Raw genomic sequence first — 25,187 nt, forward strand, 5'->3', positions numbered from 1 at the left:
TCAGAAACTTACTAGGTGGTTACAAAAACAAGACATTAACACAAATGGCAAAAACAAAAGGAGAAACAACAACAACAACCCTACAATGCAAGGAAAGTAAACGCAAAGTGCCCAGTGTGTATCTGGACAGTAAAATAAAGATAATGATAGCATGTGACAGTGGGTTCAGCTGAGCTCTGAAACATGATGATGATGCACACTTCATAGAGCCACCCTTAACCCTAAACACTCTCGCTGGACAGCGGCACCCTTTCCCGTGGCTTCAAACACCCGCTCTGTCCTGGCACCGTGAGCCAGGCCCAGGCACCACTCTCAACCTCCAGAAGTTCTAGCCACATGGCAGTCCACCATGTGTGTCACCCCACTGGGTCTCAGCTCAAAGTCATTATCCTCCTCTTCACGTTGCCTCTTCCTCTTATGTGCCCAGCGTTGATTCATGAAACTACAGCCTTTTCAATTTCCCAAATCAGAAGACGGAATCATCCAAGACGCTTGCTTCTCCTTTCCCAACCTGCCCCTGCCAGTCAAGAGCCTTCAGGGCCCCCTATTTCCTGGGCAACTGCCGAGATTAATTCTCTTACAAGTCATGTAGCTGGCTAACCCCACAGCTCCTCCCATTCTTGAGATCCTTGATTGTGTCCAAGACATAAGCCCCTCTGTCACTCGCGTCTCCAATCTTCTCATGCCCACACGACTCTACCGTTCCTTTCCCCTGAGCCAATTTCTCACAGCTCCAATCCCTTCCAAACTTTTGTGCTCCGACATTCAGAACATATGTTTTTTGGCAAATGGTATTCCTCATCTCCTCAAACTTTCCACACCAAACGTTCCCTCCTTGTTCTCAGTGGAGCTCATTGTGTGGCTACATTCCCCACGTCACACACCCTACACACTGCCACCAGAGTAATCTTCCCCCAAAATGAATCTGATCATGCTTAAAATCTTCCTGGGAGTCCCCATAATGTTCACAGATAAAAACCACACTCTTATTCGGCACAAAGAGCCCACAGGGGCCTGGCTAAAGGCATCTTGCTGCTTCCTCTATAAAATATGGAAATTGACAGGGTCATTGTGCCGATCAAATGAGTTAACACACAAAAGCACTTAGAGCAGGGCCTGGCATATAGAGAGCTGGATAAAAATTAGCTATATTTTTAACTCAAGATTAACTGTCTAGTTTTCTGGCACTTTCCCTCTTGCACTCTGTTCCAGCTGTGCCCAACCATGCACTGCCTCGAACAAAGACCATTTCATGCCTCCATGTGGGAGCACATTCTGTTTTCACTTGTTCTCTCCCTTTGCCTAGATAACTCCGTCTTCCTTCCGGAAACTTGGCATGACCCCTGGCTCTGACTGGGAGCTTCTCCTCTCTGTTCCCACGGTGTCCTGTGAACCCATCAACCACACCACTTACAGCACAATGGTGAAACCACTGACCTGCACGCCCGTCCTCTCTCCCACACTACACACTCTATCCTGTTCATCTCTGGCATTCTAACATCTGGGCAGAGGCTGTTTCCTAGCAATGGGCTCAGGTAAGCAACTCTGTCAGTATAGTTTGGAAAAGAGGGTGAAACTGAGAAGAAAGATTCAAGGCGGTTTACTATGGTTACGTGTCAGGACTTCATTATTTGATGTCTGTTACCTGCTTTACTTCTTGAGAAAATTATGACTTACTTAACTAAGTATCAGATAATGTATGTTGCAACTCCATTTAAAAACTACCCAATAACTATCTGGATACAGTAATTCTTCAGAGCAATATGTAAGTTCAAGTGAAAATGAATGCATTTTCGGTTCTGTTTAGAGTTATAATAACAGGTGGTCATGAAACAAGTCGGTAGCTATCTTAATGTATTTTACTTGACTTAAGCAAAATAGATTTTAGTGATCTAATAATTTATTCAACATATAATCTGAAATTACTAAAAATAGAGCCACCTCAGAGTTTCTTTCCTTAAAGGCACAGGATGTAAAAAAAAAAAAAAAAAATCAATAAACAAAAATATTAAGGATGTAATTGTTAAGACTTACATAATTTGATTCTTTGCCCAGATCCAGAAGTGGTGCAAAACCAAAGATAAATCAATATACCCTCTCTGTTCTAATTTATTTATAAAAACTTTAAGAGAAAATAAATGTCAAGGTGACTCATAACTTCAGTTAACAATGTAAATAACAGGACATCATAAAAATGATTATAATAATTTTCATCAACTATGGTATTGTCTTTTCCCTATTAGCAATCCTACCTTTTGGAAAGCAAGTCATATTCATGTAAAATCATCAGCAGATTTTCTACAATGTTGAGTTCACTTATCTTCTCCCTACATTCTGGACTACAAATTAAAAACTATTAGTAATTACTAAAGACATACTTTACCATATCCATTTGTCTAATACCCCAGTTCTCATATTATCTCAGGAGGAGAAACAAAAAGCAATATAGCTCCATGGGCTAGGGCTACATCAAATTCCCACATTCAATAAATGTCATATGTCATAAATTCAAATTTGTTTAATAACAGTATGATGATAACATAATTCCCTTTCTCCAAAAAGAATCATATGCTGTTCATAAAAAAGTAATAATAGGCATTATTCACAGTAGCCAAGATATAAAAATGACCTATACAGGTGTGTGTGTGTGTGTGTGTGTGTGTGTGTTGTATGTAATGTATATAATTGAATACTATTGTCTGTCTATAAAAAGGAATGAAATTCTGCCATTTGTGACAACATGGATAAACCTGGAAGGAGTTATGCTAAGTAAAGTAAGCCAGATGGAGAAAGGTAACTACTATATATCAGTGATACATGGGATATAAAACAAAAATTAAAGACCTGATGACACAGAAACAGAGATTGAAATGGTGAATAGTTGCCAGATGCAACTAGCTAGAAGGAGGGGGAAATACAGGTTAAAGGGTACAAACTTACAGTAATGAAAAGAATGAATACTGAAGATCTAATGTAGAGCATGGACACTATAGTTAATAGTGTGATATTGTACACTTGACAGCTGATGAGAGCAGATTTCAAGTGTAATTACTACACACACACACACACACACACACACACACAGAGTTAAGTAGGTGATGTGATGAGTGTATTAATTGTCGTGAGCGTGATAATCATTCCACATATATAAGGTATATTAAATCATCATGTTGTGTACTTTAAACATATGTAATGAGAGTAGTCAATTATTCCTTATAAAGTTTAAAAAAAGAAAAAGAAAAAAGCATTGATCCACTTATTGGCACAAAAATATATTTAAAGCACTTTTACTTAAACTGATCATGATATCTATAAAGGGAACATGCTACCCAGAATTGTATTAAGGGTAAAAATGTTTGAAAATGTTTTAGATGTTAAAATAAATACATAGGAGAGAATGTTTTTTAAGGTTGGGGAGATTTAGTTGTCAAAGAAAAATTGTGGTAATTTTGAAAGTGGAAGTATCTGAGGGTTGGATAAAAGACTAGGTAAGTATTTCTGGTTAGGAAAAAATGAAAAAAAAATTTAAAGTGGGATTTTCCTTTCCATCTTAAGTTTTAAAATGATACTTTTTCATCCAGGATCCTCTTCTATATATTAATGCTATTCCATGCTTATTTTTCACAAATTATAACGAAGTAGGTAAGCAACTAGAGAAACTGATCTATTTTCCATCTCTCCCACCTAAACTGCTACAGCAGTGAAACTGAAAAGTACAGTAAAATACACTTACCTTTCAGCTAAACTAGCCAGAGCCAGAAGGGCACCCAGCAAAACATTAGTATCTCGGGCACCAAGTAAATTTACTAATGTCTGAAAAATGAAGTAAAAGAAAGTTTCATTGCGTAAGTGCTACAAGCTTCTTGGGTGGTATAATGTTTCTTTCAAAGATCATTGAGCTTAACCTCAAGAGGAGTTTTATTAAACATTCACCACACGCAGCTCTTCCAGGGGGTAGGGCCCCTTCCTGCTTTGAGACTCAGGACAAGTTCCTTGTAGCCACTCCTTACCCGGGGCAGGAAGCCAAAGCCACCAAGCTACACGGCCAAAGGTCTCACTCTTCCCTCTATTTTCATGTGCCCAGGAGGTCTGCTCTGCCTCTTCTGATCTCTCCCCAAGGAGAAGTAGAGAGAGTAATAATAGAAACCACAATACTGGTAGCAACCAGTCATCGGGAGCTCATTCTGAACCAGGCTTTACGGTAGCCTCTTTCCAAACTGAGGAAATATTTTTCACCAACCTATTGAAAACTCTCTTCCCCGCCCCCCCCCCCCCAAACTAAGTAAGGTATATCAACATTAGCAAGCACTCCATTTGCCTCTGAGATTTCTAACTGATGTTGAAAGAGCATGAATCGATGCTTCCAAGCATCATCCTCAGTAACATGATTTAGCTGCAGGTCTGTACATTATCAGTTGCCTCTTCTGAGGTCCCCTTCCCCAGAGACTTTTAGAACTCAGAGTCCCCCAAAATTACACCCCCAAACACACTGCAGGCCAGAGGTGTAAGCCGTGCAACAACTGATGAGGAGATTTGGGTTTCTTTTATGCCAATTTTTCCCCTTTATGATTTCATTCGTGTTTTTATGAAGCTATCATTATCTTCATTTCTCTCATCCCCTCCTCTTATTCTTCTCTCACTTTTTTCTCTACCTTCTAATAGAATGTCCCCAAACTTCAGTCCCTGAAATATCACTTCCACAATTTTTGCCATATCCTCCATAATGCTACTCAAAATGTTCCTTAAATTCTCAGTGATAGTATCGGTGAAATATATGTGGCTATCAAAATGAAAAGTGTTGACTTGTATATCACCCAGAATCATCTCCTACAATATGGGCAGCATGTGTGAACACGTTTTAGGCAACCTTGCTCTGGTACATGCTAGGAAGTAACCTCCTGGGATATGACAACTCAACAGATTATTAGAACTTGGCTGTAGGCAGCTCCCACCTAAACAGTTTTACTATAAATATAAATTTAGTCTGTTTTAATTAAACCTGCATTCATTTATCTTGAAATGCATATTCGATCCAGATGCCTGTAATACTATGCCATCTGATTATAAAGTTGAACCATATGAAATTGGCATATAGACATGACCATTTCATACGGTTCAAACAAATATAACCCCATGTGCCATATGGAATGTATTTAGATGTGTACGTACGCTTTATTTGTTCACTTGTTAACACACACCTAGGGTAAGTTTATATATATATATATAGCCAGGGTTTCTCAAGCAACATTTAAATAAAACAATGAACTTGGTTGTTCTTAAGTGGCATAGGAAAAAGAAAAAAAAAGAGTTTCAGGAAACCTGCTTGTTATTTCTATATATGCTCCTTAGGCTAATAAAGAATATAAAAGGGTTGGCAGAGATGTACAATTCTAGGGTAGATTTTGTGAACTATAATTATAAGAAACTTGATCATGGGGCTCTCAAATTCAGCAGCAATCCACTGACATATGGAGCTGAAGTGTTCACTCCTTCTGGGACTGCTCACCTTGTGGGCTCCACTTGTGGTGACCCATTCTCTTTGGTCTTTGACAGCAGCAAGTTTTTGAAAAATATCTATAAAGAAAGGAAATAGCTGAAAGAGGGATTCGGTGCTTAAAGGCAGCAGTATTCATAGAAACTCAGGTCTGAATTACCGGAAGGGCAAGCAGAGGAAGGGCAAATGGGAAGACAGATAACACAAAAGAAACAATGGAGGGAGAAGGAACAGAGTTTTTTGGTTTCTTTTCTTTTGAATTCTGAGAATTACCTCTTAAGCTCAACTAATAATTATTATATCTTAGTATTATAACAATAAATATGGAGACAACAAAAAAGGCAAACATCTCCTTCCCCTTAAGGTCCTAAACAGGGTCCTCTAAAAGTTCAAAGTGAAACCTACTCTTCAAAGATTCCCCCCTATAAAGATTTCAAGCATAAAGAGGAGGGGGGAGGCCAGTGAAGGTGATGGCCACAGCAAGGTTCCCCAGCTGAAGAGAACAGCTGTTCTCAAAGAAACTTCCTGGTGCCGAGGGCTTGTGACATACTCTCTTCTCCCTTTAACTGAGAATCAGTGTGCTGCCGTGGAAACAAACACTGTAAATTAGACCATTCACACAAAGAAAATGGGCCAGCACCCAACAACAACAGGGGGCCTACAGATCGTCAAACCTGGAGAGGATGGAAGGTGGGGCCTTCCAAAGAGAGAAGATTGAGTGCCACACCCACAGACCAATGATTTCACATTATCATCATTACAGCAGGGTCTTTTTCTTTCTTTTTTTATGTGCACGATGTTTTAAATTTTATGAGGTAGGTATTATTAGTATTAACCCAATTTTATAGATGAAAACTGAATAGCCTATGACATTTTAATAGACATCAAAGAAAGCAAAAAATATTTTTACCCAAATCTGCCATTACGGAAGTCTCTGTTGCATTAATGTAGGCCTGTACTCACTGAAAATCTTCCACCCGAAACTGGGCTTTTCAAGGTAAGAGTTGTGATCTGAAGTTTTCCTTCTGGGTATATTTTGCCACTAAATAGAACTATTGACATGGACTCTCAATACCATGACTGTGGATGGGTAGACTCATGAGCATTCCAAGTACCCTTTTTCCTGCTGAAAAGACCATCCTGCTCATTCTAGCAAATCAGGAAAGTTGCTGTGTCCCTGCGACAACACTTACATGTCATATTGACCAGCTTGTCCACACTGTGCTGGTCTTCCCCATAGCCGAGGTACTCATTGGCCACGATCTCCATGTACTGCAGGAGGGACCAAACCAACAAGAGAGCAGATGAAGGACAAGATGTGTACTTCTGAAAATGGGCTGTAGATGGCACAACAGATACACCAAATAATACTCGGGTCCCTGGGCCAGGTTCACTTAAGGGCAAAAGGTAGCTTGAGTTTCTAGATTCTTCACCTTCTCTTGCATGCCCTGAATTTCAGGGAGGGACCATGGAAAGATTATGTAAACTCTCAAAAGTCCTCAAATGACTCGTAACTAAGTTCATGGTGTAATTTGCCTCCAAATACCATACATATGCATGTATATGTATATGTATATGTATATGTATATGTATATGTATATGTATATGTATACACACACACACACACACACACAACCGTCATACCCCATATACCAATAATCAGAATAAAATGGGTAGGGGGTAGTCTGATAATCCCTCACTGTAGATAATTGATTATAATAAGAAATAGGCTCAGAGTAACACACATAGATTTCTAATATTACAAGGGAAATGAAGGTGGATAAGAGGATCCTTTAGAATATGATTTTATGAAAGACTATGCCATTAAATGAGGTAAGCCCCCAGCCAATTAAAAGACAAATCTTAAAAATAAAAACTAGACATGATGTAGCAATTTCCCAGGAATGAAAATATAATAAAATAAGATAGGTTTAGCATTAAACTGCCATTAAATTTAATCTTCCATTAATATGGAATGAGTTTGCAGGGCCATTGGTTTATTATGAAAATCATTCTTTCTGTACATGCCATAGGTTTTAGGAGAATGGGCTGTTCCAACCCAATGCCCTGCCTAGAAAATTTTGTTTTATCATACTAATAAACCCAAACATTTAACTGGCTCAACATATACAGTTACCTGTTCGCCTTCCCCCAGTAGCTACAAAAGCAGAAAACTAAGTGAAGTTAAAACCATTCCTCACATTGTCATGTATTTGGAAATATTTCAGTGAGCACGAGAATTCTTTTTTTGTGGAAAAATGATAAGCATCTTCATAACCAATATCTTCTCCCCTCATCTGGTATGTGCAATGCTGAGGATTTGGTCCTGCCAGCCAACACCTATTTCTTTTCATTACTAATTAAAGACATGTGACCTTTTATAGAACTTTCTTGTTTCGGCAGGCTGGGTAAAATCACCTGGAACAAAATGTCATGGGTCCCTTCCTGCTCTGTGAGTATCCTGCCATACGCACACTTATCCACCCTGCCTGCTCCTCCCCTTGGCCGGCAGCCTAAGGTAGGAAAGCCATCTGCTGTCACACACCTACGTAATCCTCGCCCCGAGCCATGGCGTGAAATGGAAAGGCAAGACGAGCCACCACAAAGGAATCTTACCTGCGCTAGGTTTTCAATCCCGCCCAAGCTATGGAGTATCTCCTAATAAAACAAAACAACAGAACATACACAAAAGATGAGGGTGGAGGGCAAGGTTATTTTACATGCAATTTCTTGATTAAATCATGAGACATAATTATTTTTTGAAGGTCCACATTCTAACATAAACTCAATGTTTGCTATTTGCACCACATTTAAGACAAACTCTTAATAAGACCTTCAGCCTGACTCCTCATTCTTTCTATTTCCTCTCATGTCATCATAAAATATTACAGCTGGAAAGGACTGTTAGATATCGTTCCCTTCACCCTCCTCACATTGCAGATTAGGACAACCAAGACCCAGAAAGGTAAGCCACTTTGCCTAAGTGGCCAGCCTGGATAGGAATGGAATCCAGCATCACCAAGTTCCCAGGACCTTCCTGTGGGCCTCTGCCTAGTGTGGTCCACAGACAGCAGCATCAGCCTTACAGAGGAGCTAGTAAGGAGTATAGAATCTCCTGCTGAATTACACTCTGAATCTCCACAGATTCCCAGGTAATCCACAAACAGTAAAAGTTGGCAAGCACTGCTCTATGGGACTCCTCCTTAAAATGGAGAGGATAATGGCCTTATTAAACCCTGACTCTAAACAAAGGTAAGCATAATCATCGTAAGTGTCTCCTGATGCAGGTCTTTAAATCCAATTCCCAGTGAGAAGGCATTTCATGAAACTATTCTAAAAGTGGTAATTGGGGGAGACCGGGGTGTGAGGCTGCAGGTGTGAGAAGGGCCAGCTTGGAACTCTACTAACAGCAAATGCTTTCCTATCATCCATATTGACATTCATCTTCAGGCAAATGTGTTTCAAGTGGCCCTAACCTGTTTATTTATACTGGCATCTCTTTCCTTAACATGCATACAAGGAAGTCGTTTGAAATACAAATATTAGCCATCATTCCAGTTCTGTTGGACGTGCATGGTGATGAGTGCTCAAGTGTGGGGAAGAACAATCTAGTTCCACCATGAAGCCAACTGAGTGGGCAGGCTGAACAAAAGGCTCAGATTCTTCAGGCCTCCTTGTCAAGGTTTCCTTATTCAATGTGAAGTGAATTTGGAAACACTAAACATACCCATGTTTCAATTAACTATGAAGCCACACTTATAACTCAATTTAAAATAGTTTTGTGGGGTGCCTGGGTGGCTCAGCTGGTTGAGCAACCACCTCTTGATTTTGGCTCAGGTCATAATCCCAGGGTTGTCGATTCGAGCCCCACACTGGGCTCCACACTGAACATCGAGCCTGCTTAAGATTGTCCCTCTCCTTCTCCCTTCTGTCCCTCCCCCACTCATGTGCCCTCTCTTTCTCTTTCTCTAAAAAAAAAAAAAAAAAGTAGTTCTGTGACTGCCTACTAATTTGAATTTTCATCATTGTTTTTACTGTAGAAGAGCTGCAATTAAAAAACAGAATATTGTACACATTATTCCTAGTTATGGCAGAATATTTTATACATGTAAAAATAACACATAAAACTCCTTATGTTTGTTCAACAATTTTTTTTCATTCTTATTACATAAAAGCCCTGTGTTAGGCTCTGAAGGGGACACAAATATGCAGTGAAGATGACCGAGGCCTGCTGCACTGAGCTTTAGGCAAGCATATGCTAGATATACAAGTAACTGGCACTCAAGACAGAATTTGGAAAGCGTTATAAAACACTTATACATGAAGTGCTATGATGCTCCAGGAGGAACACATACTATCCTGCCGGGAGGACTAAGGAAAATGTCTTAAGGATGGTAGCCCCTGAAAGGGCATAGAAGGATGGATAGAGTTGCTGAGAAGAAATTGGGGAAAACCAGGGAGATTTGCACAGTAGGTCCAAAGGCGCATGGAAGTTGTGCAGAAAGAACATCAGGAGAAGCACTTCGGTGATTCCATGAAGGAATCACGGAATAATGTCAGGAAAGCCAGGTGGGACCAAACTGTGGGAGGGCTTAGATGTGAGTCTGAATGTGACCTCTGTCATGAGGGCCATGACATCTGACGAAAATGTGTGAACAAGGGATGATTAGAATCAGCTGTGAGGGGGCACCTGGGTGGCTCAGTTGGTTGAGCGTCCAACTTCGGCTCAAGTCATGATCTCATGGTTCATGAGTTTGAGCCCCGCATCGGACCTGCTGCTGTCAGCCTGTCAGCACAGAGCCCGCTACAGATCCTCTGTCCCCTTCTCTCTGTGCCCCTCCCCAGCTCATGCTCTCTGACGAAAAAAAAAAAGAAAGAAAGAAAGAAATCAGCTGTGGGGACTTCCTTCTGGTTTTTGAATGAACCAGAAAGGGAAAGAATGCCACCTAGAAGCCCAGTTGGTTGGCGGTGACAGTGGGAAGGAGAATGGAGAGGCAGAGATAGTCCGTGAAGTCGTGTGATCAAGTAAACACGAAGACATGCTAGAAGAAAGGGGACAAAGTAGAAGACAGCACCTATTTGAGCCTGGGGACTAAGGGGTGGCAGATACTAACAGACATAAGGAAGGAGACGGGAAGAGTCTAGTCTAGGTCAGAGAAGACTCGATTTGGGACATACTGAGTGAGCTACTGCTGGGATATTCACTTGAGAAAAGTACAAAAGACCATGGGAAATGACGTGAGAGCAAAAGATTAAAATCTGGGAGTTGTTGACTTGAAGGAGATTTAAATTCGAGGCTTGGAAGTGAGAAGACACCACGGGAGAGAATAATGTTTAAATGATTGGTCATGGTCATGGTCGTTTTTAAGTTTTTACCTTGACAAGTAACATATCAATCCAATAATTAGTATTAACAATTTGGGACTAAGTCCCAAACTCTATTCTGGGAATAACCCTTTTATTCTGTGCAGTGGGTAGCATTAGACATTCTATTTAAAAAATAGTAATAATTTCATGGCCAAATTCAAATTAGCTTGTAAAATAATACTTTAAACAGAGTTTGACAATTGGTTTTATCATAGGGCCCCTCAGAGCTTTGAACATCCCGCCATGCATTATAAGCCTCCAATGGGAGAACTGAGTGCAGTTTTTCCCAAACATCATTAATTGAAGCACACTTCTTTTCACTGAATATGTATTAACTCCCGTGGATCACCATTGGAGAAGCACTGTTATGACGTACAGGAAAGAGAGAGAGGGTCTGTCACTCTCTGGGAATGTTGTTGTTACATACTCAAGAATTTGCCCTTCATTTACAAAATAAACACTCCCCGCTTCGGCCCCCCATGCTCCTATGGAGACTGGAGCAAGGCTAGGAGATGGCTCACAGAATCAGGGTCCTCCCTATATTTCGTTTGGTCATACCAATGGGATTGCTCTAACCTGAGAGCGTCAGCTGCAGCAAACCAGAACCACAAGTTACGCATGCGCATACCTGGGCTTAACGGTTCTGACTACTAACCGGAGAAGCAAATATGACCGCACACTTGGATGACAGCAACACCTCCCTCGTGCCCTGTCAGATCTCAGCATTTTCTCCCTGCTCACAAGCCACAGAGTCACAAGACTGGCTTCTGTACTTCTGAACCCAATGACCTGGAGAAAGTCCCCAAGTCAATCTGACCTGCAGTCCAATGTGCAGTATGTGAACAAATGTCCATGTTCTATTCCCTGAGGTTTTCCTTTTTTTAAAAAAGTGATACAATAATATAATACAGATAAAGAGTATGTTCTTTAAAAAGGGAGCACAGTGCAACACCAAAATAGATGTTGTTATGCACCACTATTTTTGCAATGGCCGAAAATGTCAGTGACGTTGGATGCTCTCATCCTACACCTAATCAGCAACCAAATCAATGTCGAGCACACTGCAGTGAGCCCTTAACAGTGAATCACAAATGTGATCACTTTACTCCTCTGCTTAAACTCAACAGTGGTTCCGCACTGCTCATTTCTGGGTCTTGATTTTCGGCCCCTCTATGTGCTGGCATCTTATCTTTCGAGATGGAATAGCAGTACTCTTGAAAACCTTGGTAGGTTCTATTTGTAGGGGATAAGTAAGAAGAAAATATAAGAGATGTTTTAAAGTTTCCTACCTTGGAGTCTGGAAGCAAGGTAGCGCCATTAAAAGGATTAAGAGTTGCTTCTGAAGGTTCAAGGTGAGAGGAAGGATCAAAGAGCTCCATTTTAAAGTTACTGAGTGGAATGCACCACCACAGTGCTTCTCAAACTCTTTGGTCTCTGTGTTCCTTCACACTCTTAGAAGTTACTGAGAACCTCAAAGAGTTCTGTTTATGTGGGGTATATCTACTTATCATATTACAAGTTAAAAGTGCGAACATTTTAAAACACAGGAGGAGTAGACAAGCACACGTTCCATCGGCCATCGGAGCTGTGACATTTTCACGCATCCCAGAGCCTCTGGAGAACGCCACTCATATATGTAAGACAGTGAGTGTGAAAAGTCAAACAACACCGTGGCATTATTTTTAAGATATTTTTGGCCTGATAGAATCCCTGAAAGGGTTTCAGAGATCCATAAGCCGTCCCCAAATCGCACTTTGAGAACAATTACACTATTGTGTCATCCATATGGCCGTCCAAAATACTCCTGGAAATTTGTGACTTACATGAAGAGAAAAGTCGGAGACTGGAGGTATGTACTTGTAAGCAAAAAAACAACAATGCCAACAACGATAGTTGAAGCCAAGAGCATGGGAGATAGGGGAGAAGATGATGAAAGAAAAGAACTTTGGATGGGGCGCCTGGGTTGCTCAGTCGGTTAAGCCTCCGGCTCTTGGTTTTGGCTCAGGTCACCATCTCGCAGTTCGTGGGATCAAGCCCCGCATTGTTGGGCTCTTTGCTGATAGTACAGAGCCTACCTGGGATTATCTCTCTCCCTCCCTTTCTGCCCCTCCCCTGCTCGCTCTCTCTTTCTCTCTCTCAAAATAAATAAACTTGAAAAAATAAAGAACTTTGGGAAGGTTAACATTTAGGAAGGCAGGGTCAAGAAAAAGAGCAGTAATACAGAAAAACACAAAGTGCTAAGGAAGAGCTATGGCCTCCTGGGAGCGGTGGAGACAAACGGAAAATGCGGTGAAGCCTGTGGGCTGCTAAGGGAGTTGAGAAATGCAGGTGCTGGGATAAGGTCACTCAGCCTGCCCATCTTTTTACTGTGGTTGCTAAGATAATTGTACTTAGGAGCTTTTAAGATTTTCACTTCATCCTCGGTAAGCAATGTACTACGGCTTCACAGTAAAGTCCAGGTGGCCATTTCTCTGTATCCTGCTTGGGATTCCTAACATACTTGAAACCTCAGACCACGTGTCTCCCTTTAATTGCGAACAACCCTAAGCACTCCATATTTTCAAAATGGCTTCTCTTTCATTCCTTCCAGTTTTTTTCTTGCTGGAGTCTCCGTTAAGCATATACTGAAGTCTCTGGCAGGCAAGATCCAATCTCTGAGCTACCAGTTTGCAACCTCTGGATCAACGGATGCTGACTGAAACATGGCTTCCAGGGAGAACCCTGTTCACAAGAATTCAGTGTGAAAGCAATACAGCCCATCAGTTCTGACAGAGAGGAAGTGGGTTCAAGAGATATAGCCTGACCTCTCAAGAAATGTAGTAATGAAGGGAAGGTGAAGATTCGAAGGGACATCTGGGTCCAGGAGAGGAGATTTTTACAATAATAGAAAATAGAAAGGGAGACACTGACATAGAAATGAAGAGAATAGATAGATGGGTAAGCCTTGGCAAGGAGGAGGGATATTTCTTCTGAGACAAGAAGAACATAAAGCTTCAAGGTAACCCTAATATTTCAAGCAACAAAGAAGAGATAATAAGAGAGTTCCCACTGGAATGGCTTTGGTTTTCCCAGAAAGCAGACAATGCTGTAATTTGGTGAGGATGACAGGGTCAGGAGGGGATCGGAGTATGAGAAGCGGACAGGGTTTGGAACAGCCACTGTGGATCCTACGGCACAGACTCAACAAGCGAGGAAAGGAATGCCTAGCAAGGATGAAGCCTCGCTGAGATTAACTGGCATAAATTACAGTAAACCCCAGCAAAGCTTTGTGACTTCGGCCAACAATTCTTGGCAACTCAAGATGTTCAACAACCGCCTGAGCACACGCTCTTCTTTGTGGAAAGAGTGCCAGGAGGAGATATTCAGAGAGAATACCCTTCTATGGAAAGACTAGAAATCGGGGAAGGACTTCATTTCAATATGTGTTTAGTCACAAAATCCCATAAACAATGAGGTCACTGAATTCTTTCCTGGAGAGAGCAGGGCAATCAACCCTGTCCCGATCCATCAAGAACTAGACTAAGAAAGGCAATACTTTGATGGAGATCAGCAGAGTAGGACACAACGGTCATCAATTTTCTAAACAAACAGAAAATCTCTGAGGCAAATACTTTGCTAACTTCTATAAGTCAGAAAATTAGAGCCCCTGCTAAAAACCTACCTTCATGAGAGTGAAAGGAGATGTTATTAATAATTAAGTGGGAACAAGGAACACATACTGGGACTGACCCGGGCAAAATGGAACATGTGGTCCACTGTTATTACATACACTGCACACAGAATTGCAAACGGCCCTTCAGAAATACATGGAATGCATAGTTCTGTACGGCTGGTCATGGGAAAAAAAAAGGATGCTGTCTTCCCAAAAAAACTCTGAGCAACCAGGACAGAAAGCCATTTGGACAATGCCCTGAGTCACACAGTCAAAGGGCTCACTAAACTATAATAGCACAAGGCCAGCTTAGAATACAGAACGAAGAAGTGGTGATTCGTCTAAAGGAAACAGGTGGCACCACCAAGAATCCTAGAAGACTCAAATCAGAGCGGGCTCTGTAGCTGACTAGTACGAAACGCTTTTTTTAAGTGCCAAGGTTGGAAAAGATGGTTATTGGGGTAATGAAGAGAAACGCATTCCGACGCAAACAATTCATCAGTAAAACCAAGTCCAAATTAAAAGATCTTTGGAGTGGTCTGAGCTTCCTAGTAGCTCATCAGGACAGGGTGTAAAGGAGATGCTTCTTAGGGGGGAAAAAAATCTGTGAAAACACCGAAGCACGTATTTAGAATAGGTACGTTCTAAATATTTAACATTGGCAAGCAGTAACAATGACTAAATAAGCGATCTTGAGGCTTTGGAACAGTGGTTCTCAAACTGTGGTTCCCTGACAAGAAGCATCAGCTTCACCTGGGAACTTACTAGAAGAGCAGATTTTCCAGCCCTCCCCAAACCTACTGAACGACCAACTGTGGGGATGGCCCCTAGCGATCTGTAGGTCATCCATGTGTTTCTGACACACAGATGTTTGAGAACTGCTGCTTTATGGAAGCAGCTGTCTACCAGCCGATACTAGAAGAAATAATTTTGAAGGTCTGGGTGAAATGTTAGGGAAGCTTGTTTTTTAGAGCCTCACTGCTAAAGCACTGAGTCCTTGCTGTGCAACGTGTGGGCCATGGACCAGTGGCATTGGCGTCCTCTGGAAGCTTCACAGAAACGCAGAGACTCGGGCCTCAGTGTGTACCTGCTGAATCAGAATCGGTGTTTACAAGATTCCCAGTGGATTCCTGTGCACGTTAAAATTCAAGAAACACTAAACTAGAAGCAGCAGCACACTCCAGTAACTAGTGAGAGGGGGGAAAGTTTCTCGGCCTCGCAACCCTCATCGGAGACCAGCGGCAGGTCCCGTGCTCACCTCCAACTTCGGTGTGGGCAAGGGCCCGGACTCTGGAGCAGCTGCTAAAACTGCAGCCTCTGCCTTTCCCACAGGCTGCCTCGGGAACTCCCTGAGAAGGCCCCCACTTGTCACTGCTGACTTTGACCTAGGGAGCTGCTTAGCCTTGAACACACTCAAAGGTGTGGCCTGAACTGCCAATGGTTTAAACATACGCCAGAAGTCCCATCCACTTAATACCATAGTTAATACAGCAGAAACATACAGATTTGTTTGTCCCTATTAAATTGTTTCTCATATCTTTTTAAATAGCAGTTGAGATACCTCCTAAATTTGAAAGCTATTGAGTTGTGAGACAGGAAAAAAAAAAAAAAAGCTAACACGATCCCAGATCTTTACTTCATCTTCATAACAAGTAAAAACTACCTTTATTTTTTCCAACCAACCTGATAACATGGATCCCTCATTAGTAGTCTCAGACAGATTAATACTCTCAGAAAGTGAATAGATGGGGCTCGATTAACCCACTCTCTGAAAGAAGAAAACAAGAGAAAGCATGTTTGCCCGTGTTGAAGAGGCCAGTGTGACAGTTCATGAACAACACAAAACAGTGCAGGACAATAAGGGACACACAAAGGAATAGCATTAGTTTATTTCGAGCATAATCTACAACAAGGACTATTATTTGGTACCTGAACACTCAATCCATGTTAGCGTGAAATGCATAAAAACTGCCATCATCATTTGGTTCGTACTGCCCTTGCTGACTGAGGGGCAGCGCCTGACCAAAAGAAATAGCTAAAAGTTCCAATAATTAAATTTGACTTAACAAGAACTTATGCCCTAATAACCTAGGATCCATTTGAAAAAATTATACGCATACATTTTAAGAAAAATATTTTTATTTCATTCTTAAGCACATATACTTACTAATGGTGTGTGTGCTCCTGTAAACACTAAACAAATTCTCAAGCCTTGTGATCATATTGGATACCACCACCTTCTCCTCTTCCACCTGCTTTTCACCTCGTACTTGCTTTTTATCGTAACAACCATGGAAAACCCAGCTTCAGAAACATACGCCATCATCGAAAGGAAGGTAGCCCAATCTTAATATGGAAATCATACAGCACCTTGAGCAGTTGGCACTGTATCTGACAGATATTGCATAGCGTTCTTCTCCTTGAAAATTTCAAATACTCCATGACACCCTGGGGGTGCTCTGTAGCCTCCAGGGCACTTTGGTGGGCAGTTTGGGGAACACCGTGAAAAAGCATTTCCTTGGATCAGTTTCCCCAGAAGCAGACCCTGAGATGAAGGTTGGTGTACAGGTGAATGGCTAAGGATGTAATCTCAGGGGAGACCATGGAGAGTGGGGAGCACGAAGGAGAAGGGCAAAGACAAGCACGGGCACCCTCTCAGCCAACACTGTCTCACACGGTCCTCTAAGCTAGCCCGACAGTGGTGCTTGGTGCAAATGTTAACAAAACACTAAAACAAAGAGTGTCTGTTATTCCATAGTTAGCCAAGAAAAACTGAGGAAGATAAGGAAAGCTGTTCCAGACTAGAAGCCACATAACTTCTCCCACCCCCACAGCTGGGTTACTTATGCATCCAGCAAGGTTAGGATACTTTAAAGGTCTGCCCCTCGGTCAAGTGGAACATTTGCTTAAGCTAAGGTCCCAAGCCAACCCTTGCCTGGCCTGCCTCATATTAATCCTTAGCATTGGTGGTAGAATACAGCTTCATCTCCTCCACGGTCCTGAGAAATTCAGCTCTGCTCCCAAACCTGCACATCTCAAACGTGAGTGCACGAGACCGACCCTCCTCAAAGGCAGGACGAACATCTACGGTCACTGCCACTGGAGGTGTCACGCCCCACCCTACCCCCTTCCGCTCCACCCCAAACCCCTCACTATTCCTTCCAGAAGGAAGTTGGCAAATATGCTTTTCCCATGTTCTTATATTCCCAGGGATGTCTGAGAGCTCCTGATAGGTTAGAGCACCCCCCAACCCCCCCAACCCCACCCCACAGAGGCCTGGCTACAGACAGAGGCTGAACAAGACGTCCCAAAAGCATCACTGGCTGAGAACTGCTCTCCCCGCCATCACCAGGGCTCCCGGCAGGAGCTGCCCACCACACCCACCATCAAACCCTGGCCCTCCTCTCGCCCAGGCACCATGACAGCGACACCTTTGCTACGGAGGCAAAGCTCAGTTTCTGAGAATAAAGGCAGGACTCAACCCATGCCGGTGCCGCCAGCCAGGCACAGTTAGCCAAGTCCGTGCCATCGTTCATCCCGACTTCCCTGCGTTGAGGAAAATACTGCAAATTTGAAATGCGCTTTGAATTTAAAACAATCACCTATGGGGACACTTATTCTGAGACTCTTATTTCAGACAGAATACCTCTAATCTTTATAAATAGGGAGAGGGCACATGACTACTTTCCCCTTCAGGTGCTGGGGTCAGCTAAAGATAGCACGGAGCCTGAACTGGAGTGCAGAGATCCGACATCCCAAAGACCTAAAAGAAATAATGATCAAGTTGCAACAGCTGCTAAAAACCTAATGAGGTTTAATGCTGATTGCTTTTCATTATTTAAGAGGAAAAGCCATGAGACATATCAAGAGGTGATTCAAGCTATAAATATGTGTGCACTGGTATTTTTCCTGTTAACTATATACAATCTTCATGAGGAAAAGTCATGACGTTTGCAACGTTTTTCATATTAAAATAAATACAAAAAGCTTTTTTTCCCCTATTTCCTCCCCCCTATAAAAAAGAAAAAAAAAAATATGCCAGGATAGGCTTTTTAAACTTATTATTATTGAAGGAATAGAAATAAATGAAGAGTTCCAGAAAAGTCTGAGTTAAAGGTTCTGTTCCAAGCAAACGGCATTTTTTGTTTTGCAATTTTGGGACTAAAGCCCAAAGCTATTAATATTTCTACGTGATTCTGGCCTCTGCTGTTATAAATGTAAATAGAATTCCTGGTGTCTGAGTCCTCTGGCTTCTGCTCTCTGAGCGCTGACCTCTGAAGGAGCAGTTGTTCCTTCCTTGGCTCCCAGCCCCTAACCCCCCACAAGGACGCAGCACATGGGATGGAGCCCTGGTATTCAAGAGGAATGGCGTGTTCTGTAAGATGATATATATCTCTGTTTGCCAAGAGGTGGGGGACTAGGAAACACACGACTTAGTGCAACCAGAGAATTACAGAGAATAATAGCGGCAGGCCATAAAGACGGGTGCTCTCATTGTATTGAGCCAGCAACTGCAGCCCGGAGGAACCCAGAGGCTGGCCCAAGGCTGCACAGGAGAGCAGAGCTGGGGCCTGACTCCTGGGTCCCTCCCCGCCCCAGCACCACTCCAGGTCCCACAGGCGGGGGTGACTGCAGGGACAGTGACTCTCCAACACGTACACTGTGGGAGCAGGAATGTTCAGCACAGCAGCCGGGGGTCCTCTGGGGCAGCTCTGAAAAAGCTGTCTGTCTGCAAAGACAGCGTTTCCCTGGAGGGTATGTCCCAATATAGCCGCCGCACAGCAGCGGATTCATGAGCGGGCAAATATTTATCCCCTCTTGTGACTGAACTTTTGCCACTTCTTTCACAGGACTATTAATACAGAACAGCGTGATCAGCTCCCACGGCCTTTGCCCATGACCACCTGCCACATCGCTTTCAGCATCACGCTCCGCTTTCAGTACAAAACGGGAAGGAAAAGTGGCACGGGCAACACAGCAACTGAAATGTGGTCGCAGGGCCTTCACCGTCTTGCACGGTGGAAGAAACCCGTATGTGATGTGAGAGCTCCACGTAAAAAGCAGTCACGAAGCTGCGGTATTGGAAGGTAAATACCACACAGGACAGCCAAATGGTCTGAGGTCAGCTGAACCCAGGGACGGATGCACAAGCCAGAGGTTCACCCTAGTCCTCATTCGTACCACGCTTCGCTCTCTTTCTCCCTCAGAATAAGCGGCATCTTCATGGTGACGTGTCATTTAAACCGCCTCTTCCATTAATACACAAAACAACAACAACAACAACAACAACACTTCCACCTCCGACTCAAAATTTAAGAGTGGAGAAATTCAATCAAGCCTGTTTCAAAATAAACATTATCTCGCATTCATACAACAGAGCCCTGTATTCTTTTTGGAGGGGGAGAGATGTTAGAAAAGTAAAATTCACATCCAAATAGCCGTGGTAAGACTTAGAAGAAAAAAAAAGTATGCGTGAAGAAATTAACTACAAATGAATACTCAACGCATCTTTACCGGCTTATTCCAGTATTCATAGCGGGTCTTTCTTCTTTCTTTGTGTTTCCCACTAAATTTAGCCCCAAATATGCGCCCAACCGGAAGTCCATCCAATGGGTTATGCTAGTCCCTAAAGTCAGAGAGATATTGAGCAGAAGGGACTGCCTATATGTGTTTCTTCTACACAGTTGATGGAAGTTTCAGAGGTAGAATTTTTTCAAATATTTACTCATCACCTACTGGTAGCCAGGCATGGTTACATGCCCAGGGTAAGGCAAAGGACAAAACCGTGGACTTGTGTTCATGGAGCTGACCTTCTAAAGGGAGAAGAGCAATAATAAAAGCAAACAAATAAAAATTTATACGAGGTGGTGTATAATGGAGGACAAGAAAGTTTAAGGGTTTAGACAGTCCAGGGGATATTATTTTAGGGAAGTCAGAGAAGGGTTCTCTGGGCAGATTAGCATCCAAGTGAAGTGAAGAGTGAGTCTAGGTCAGAACAGCAGAAGAGTTAAGTATATAGTCCCTGAGCAGGAGTGTGATTGTTTGTGCAAGCAATAGTAAGGAAGTCCGTCGGGCTGAAGCAAAGTGAGCCAAGACAAGGTATTAGGAGCTGAAGTCGGACAGATGGCAGGAGCCAGATCTGTAGGTCTTTGGAGAATAAGAATAGGGACTTTGGAATTTTTATTCTGGAAAGCCACTAAAAGGCTCCAAGCAGAGAACTAGTATGATCCAACAGATTTTTGAAAGGATCCTTTAGGTGGCAGTATTGAGAACAGTATAGGGAATTGGGGATCAAAGCAGGGAACCAAGTAAACTTACTGCAATTGTCCAAGTAAGAGATGATGGCAGTTTGGACCAGGCAATAGGTGGGGAAGAATAAAGCTGAGGGAGGGCAAGTTGAGCAAGAAAAATCAAAAGTCCTGTTTTAGGCATGTTAGCTTCAAGATCTCCAAAGAAGAAAAAGTCCACTAATCACTAGGTAAAACAAAAGATGAATTGAGAGTAATTATATACAACTTATAAGGCACAGTCTGTCAGAGCAAAGCTCTCCAAGTGTTTGGGGATTGGCTGATTTTAGCCATGGAAATGTGGTCTCTAGACTGTGTCTGGAAGTCACTGCCTGGCTCTCAGAAGGTCATGTACTAATGGGAAGCTGTCATTTATTGGTTTGGCCACGTTAAAATTTGTTCCAGTGGTTGCATGTGGCCCAAGAACAAGCAGTGCTTTCCTGGAAAGGCTAGAACATTTTAATTTCATACCTGGTGGATATCCAAGTGATTGATTTTTGCAATCTATTTCCAAAATATGCCACATTTACAGTAGATATTTCAGAAAACGGGATGTAAAATAATAAGGACACCAACTTGTTCTTATTAGAAAAGTGATTGCATTTTTGGAGCAAAAAAGTCATGCTAAATGGATCAGGTGGTTCTCTTTTAACTGAAATGGCAGAACCTGGTATATATACTTACTTCCTCAAAAGTTGCAATATTCTGGCAATTGTAGAATAATCATACCAGGAAGAGACCAGCTAAGTGAACCCACTTCAAAATAACACCAAACATATTAAATAGCAGGGAGCAAATTGCAAGGAAAATCTTATCTTAAAAAATAAACTAAGATATATTTTATTTTACATTTCACAAAATTTAAGTTATAACCGCAACTCTGCCCTAATAACTAGAACAAAGCAAAAACGGATTCTGCTGACATTTTGGGGCACACTTTTTCTGACCAATCACATAACATGATCCAACATCCTTGAATTCACTTTTGACTTCGGCAGCATAAAGAGGTTCATTTTTGCAAATATATTAGAAAGAGTCATCAATTTTTCCTAAAGGCCTCTCCTAACCTTTGTGGTCCAAATGCACTTTTTTGAAGTCCCACCTTGTCATTGTCCTCGTTAATGCCCCTTCTTCAATTTGTCAGTGGTCTAATTATGCTGGCGCCTCATTAGCCAGATTCCAACAGCTCGGCACTATAATTATTTTTTTAGTATCGTCAGGATATTCTACATCTTTAGCCACATTTGCAAGTTCATTTCACAAGAAAAACTATGTTATATTTGCACTGTATTACAGGATCTGCACATCATCTGGCAATCAGCAAGGAATGGACCAACAAAGAGGGAGCTCAGAGGAACAGATACACAGAAGAGATCCTTGAGTAGAGGTCAATTTTATAAGTAGTTAATTAGAGGATATGCCAATGTTGTGACAACTTTTTCTTTCCTATGCAACCTCATAACAACCTGGTCTTGGATACCCAGCACCCTTTGTACTTTCCTGGACAGGCAGGTGAAATGGAAAGGGGGTGGATTTATTTTCCAACTAGACTCTCCAATAGATGACATTATGGCTGAATGAAAAGTTGGAAGATCAAAATTTGCTTTTGTACTCTGCCATGAGTCAAGATTTGTGACCATGTGTAACCAGGAGTAACCTCAGCTTCAGGGATGCTTCTTTCACTTGCCCTCTGAGATGTACCACGAGGTGTCTGCAGTGCTTACTGTGTTACCTTATCTGACCCTGGATTAACAACTCCCATCTCATTTCAGATGCCGCCTCGCAATCTTCACTTCTGAGAACAAGGGAGTAATCATAGGCCAATCTTGGGAAATGCACCCAGAAAGGAAGTATCTAGAAGTATGGTTTAGAGGAAGACTGCAGTGGGGAAGAATGAAATAGAACAACAATAAGAACAGCATCACTGGGGCATAAACTGACAGAAGACGTGGAAGGGCTCACACTCCACACGTGACACAAAATTCCAATCAGCTATATCCTCAGGGTAAAATTGAATGGCATAACATCCTGAATGTGTCCAATCTCGTCTACAGCCTGAATTGGACCAAAGACCAAAGTCCACACCCCTCAATCTCCCCCAGTCTTTAGTTGTAATAATATAAATAGTTTATATCCACCATATTTTCCCTTGTATTGGGATAGTGGATAATTGTTTTGCTGACCAGAGTAGATGCTGAGTCCCTAGAAGAAAGGGATCATGTGTTTTATTCATCTTTGTATTTTCAGCCTCTCTTCCTTCCCCAATGCTTATTCCCTCTCTTCCTTGCACACAGTAGATATACAAATGTATTCAAATGCATTGAATCCAAGCTTTCCAGCCAACATTAAATCTGATGTTGGCAAAGAAATAGGATAGGAAGCTATACCAGAAAAGTCCCTGAGATGTAATTCTTCTGTAAGTCTAAATTTAGAGGGGGGGGGGGGGGGGGAGGTAATTCTGACTATCTTAGCAAGGTCATATGGGGTGAGGAACAATGGAAGACCTTTACACTTAAGCCATCTTTGACCCAACCTTGCTTTTAGAATAGAACTGAACGTAACAATCCATCAGCAGCCAAAGGATGACATAAAAGGATGCCCTTGATGTTCAACATTCCTAAATTCCTTCTCGTACTATGAAGGCAAAGAGATCTATAATCATCTCTTCCTAGTTTGAAGATTTCCAGGGACTACTCATGTTGCAAGCCAGTAATTCCATCCAATCTAAGATGCCTCATTAATCACTAAGAATTTGAAAAGGTCCTGACAAGAGATCTCTTAACTTCAGAATTGTTAAGATCTTTTCAACTGTTGGATGCCAACCCTTGCCCAATTAGTTTCCCTAACAATTTTGCATCTAGTGCCCTCAGAGTGGGGACACAGTGACATCTCTCACATCTTTAATTCTGCAAGTATTCTTCCTTCCTCAAAGTACTGACCCAATAAATGGTCTATGAGACATCCGTTGAACAGTCCATGATAGCCGTCTTCACAATGAATTAAAGAATGTCATTTCCTAATACCATTTCAGGCATAATTATTCTGCTACTAACCATCGTTGTACTCTGTTCGAGCTCAGGGAGAAAACAGTTCAGGGCAATTTCAGGGCCTTTGTAGTGTTCATTAATCTTTCAACAATCTGAGTATACTGTCAAGAACTGAGCAGGGACCCGATTCCATAGCCACGATAAAGATTTTAGGCTTTTTGTATCATCTGAACCCGTCCTATAATCCTCTGCTTAAATCAGGTACAAAGACATAATAGATGCAGTCCCAAACCTGGATTGCTTTAAACTAAACAAATGTATTTGGCAGCCACTGTCCAACCCTTGAATATTTAATACCAAATAAGCCCCTTCTAAAGATCAAATTGTTAGGCTGCCACTTAGGCATGTTTTGTAGCTGATTCATCATGGAGGACGCACCGGGATACTGTTCTATTTAAAGTCAGCTATTGCACTGGACCAAGTCAAAGTCTTATCTTGCTCAAGACATTAAATTCTTAATATTTCTTCTATTTTCCAACAGGAGTAATTTTTTCCCATCTCACTGGGGCAGAATTCAGATATCTCAATCGAGTCACAAAGCGATGCAGAAGATTCACGGTTCTTTATAGGCATCCTTTCAGCCGCTGCTTGTCAGGAGAGAGCCTGGGCCTCCAGGGAAGAGTAGAAGGCAAGGTCCTATCCATGTAACAATGCTGGGAGCCACCTTCATAACTAGCAGCAACATAACCAGCTCTCACTTCAAGCAGCCCAGAATGAATAGAAAATTCAGTCCTGACTACAATCCAGCACTAGTCAATGGCTCACTGAAGACGCCTGATGTTTGTGAGACAGAAATAGGTCTTGCTAACCCTCCCCATAGTTCCAACACTGCACTTGTGTTAAGTGCAATGAAGATCAATAGAGGGAACATTTAACTTGGTCCCAAGAAGAAACATCATCATTGGGCTGTACTGGGGGGTACACATTCATCCTTTCCCCAAGGTCAAAGCTGGGGCAGCCCATTTAATCAGTCCTTGTATCAACTGAAAAAGTGTACCATGAGGATGTTGGCCAGGGGGTTACGCAGTGTCTGTTTCATAAGGACCCTGGCAGTAAACTCCTGAGTATCCAAATTCATAGTAAGGAAAATAAGAAAAACAGTGTAACATGGGTGTTTTCCCATTTTACCTCATCTGTCACAAAATTTGGCAAAATTCAGTATTTAATCAGAGTGATTTTAATGAGATCACTTGCAATGCCTATTCATTTGCCTCCTTCTAAATGATATTTGCTCTGTTTTATCCTTTAAGGATGTTGTATCCAATCTCATAAACTCCTTCAAACCATATGCTAGAAATAAGATATATAAGATATGCTATTCATGTGTAAATTGTTGGTCT

At 42.0% G+C, this 25,187-nt stretch overlaps 2 protein-coding genes across 26 annotated transcripts in view; one reads left to right on the forward strand and one right to left on the reverse strand.

Moving 5' to 3' along the window:
- Nucleotides 1-25,187, reverse strand: part of NEK10 (NIMA related kinase 10) — a 225,778-nt gene that overhangs the window by 175,825 nt on the left and 24,766 nt on the right. For 15 of the 17 annotated variants that reach the window (XR_009611993.3, XR_009611995.3, XM_060638485.3 and 12 more), the window contains 6 exons: nt 16,197-16,281; nt 8,111-8,152; nt 6,688-6,766; nt 5,507-5,574; nt 3,734-3,813; nt 2,253-2,339 (listed from right to left, as the gene is read on the reverse strand). Coding sequence is in view for 15 of the 17 variants with exons in the window: in XM_060638485.3 (XP_060494468.3) it covers nt 2,253-2,339; nt 3,734-3,813; nt 5,507-5,574; nt 6,688-6,766; nt 8,111-8,152; nt 16,197-16,281 (441 nt within the window). In the remaining 2 variants the exon portion in view is untranslated. The remainder of the gene's footprint in view (nt 1-2,252; nt 2,340-3,733; nt 3,814-5,506; nt 5,575-6,687; nt 6,767-8,110; nt 8,153-16,196; nt 16,282-25,187) is intronic. The other 2 variants (XM_060638495.3, XM_060638496.3) reach the window with 1 other exon arrangement.
- Nucleotides 703-25,183, forward strand: LOC144612796 (uncharacterized). 9 transcript variants are annotated; one of them, XR_013549898.2, is made up of 7 exons: nt 713-1,535; nt 2,714-2,793; nt 7,898-7,946; nt 19,364-19,600; nt 22,097-22,187; nt 22,573-22,805; nt 24,329-25,183. XR_013549898.2 is itself a non-coding variant. In XM_078432416.2 (5 exons), exons 1-4 carry the CDS (start codon nt 1,526-1,528, stop codon nt 22,179-22,181), a joined length of 381 nt encoding a protein of 126 aa, XP_078288542.1. In that variant the 5' UTR covers nt 713-1,525; the 3' UTR covers nt 22,182-22,187; nt 22,573-22,920. The 9 variants fall into 9 exon arrangements, 2 of the variants coding, with proteins under 2 accessions (XP_078288542.1, XP_078288541.1); XR_013549897.2 differs by lacking the exon at nt 24,329-25,183 and adding an exon at nt 23,345-23,775; XR_013549900.2 differs by lacking the exons at nt 2,714-2,793; nt 24,329-25,183 and adding an exon at nt 8,435-8,646 and having other exon boundaries at nt 703-1,535; nt 7,898-8,012; nt 22,573-22,925.

Source organism: Panthera onca, chromosome C2, assembly GCF_046562875.1.
Source record: "Panthera onca isolate mPanOnc1 chromosome C2, mPanOnc1 haplotype 2, whole genome shotgun sequence".
Taxonomy (NCBI): domain Eukaryota; kingdom Metazoa; phylum Chordata; class Mammalia; order Carnivora; family Felidae; genus Panthera; species Panthera onca.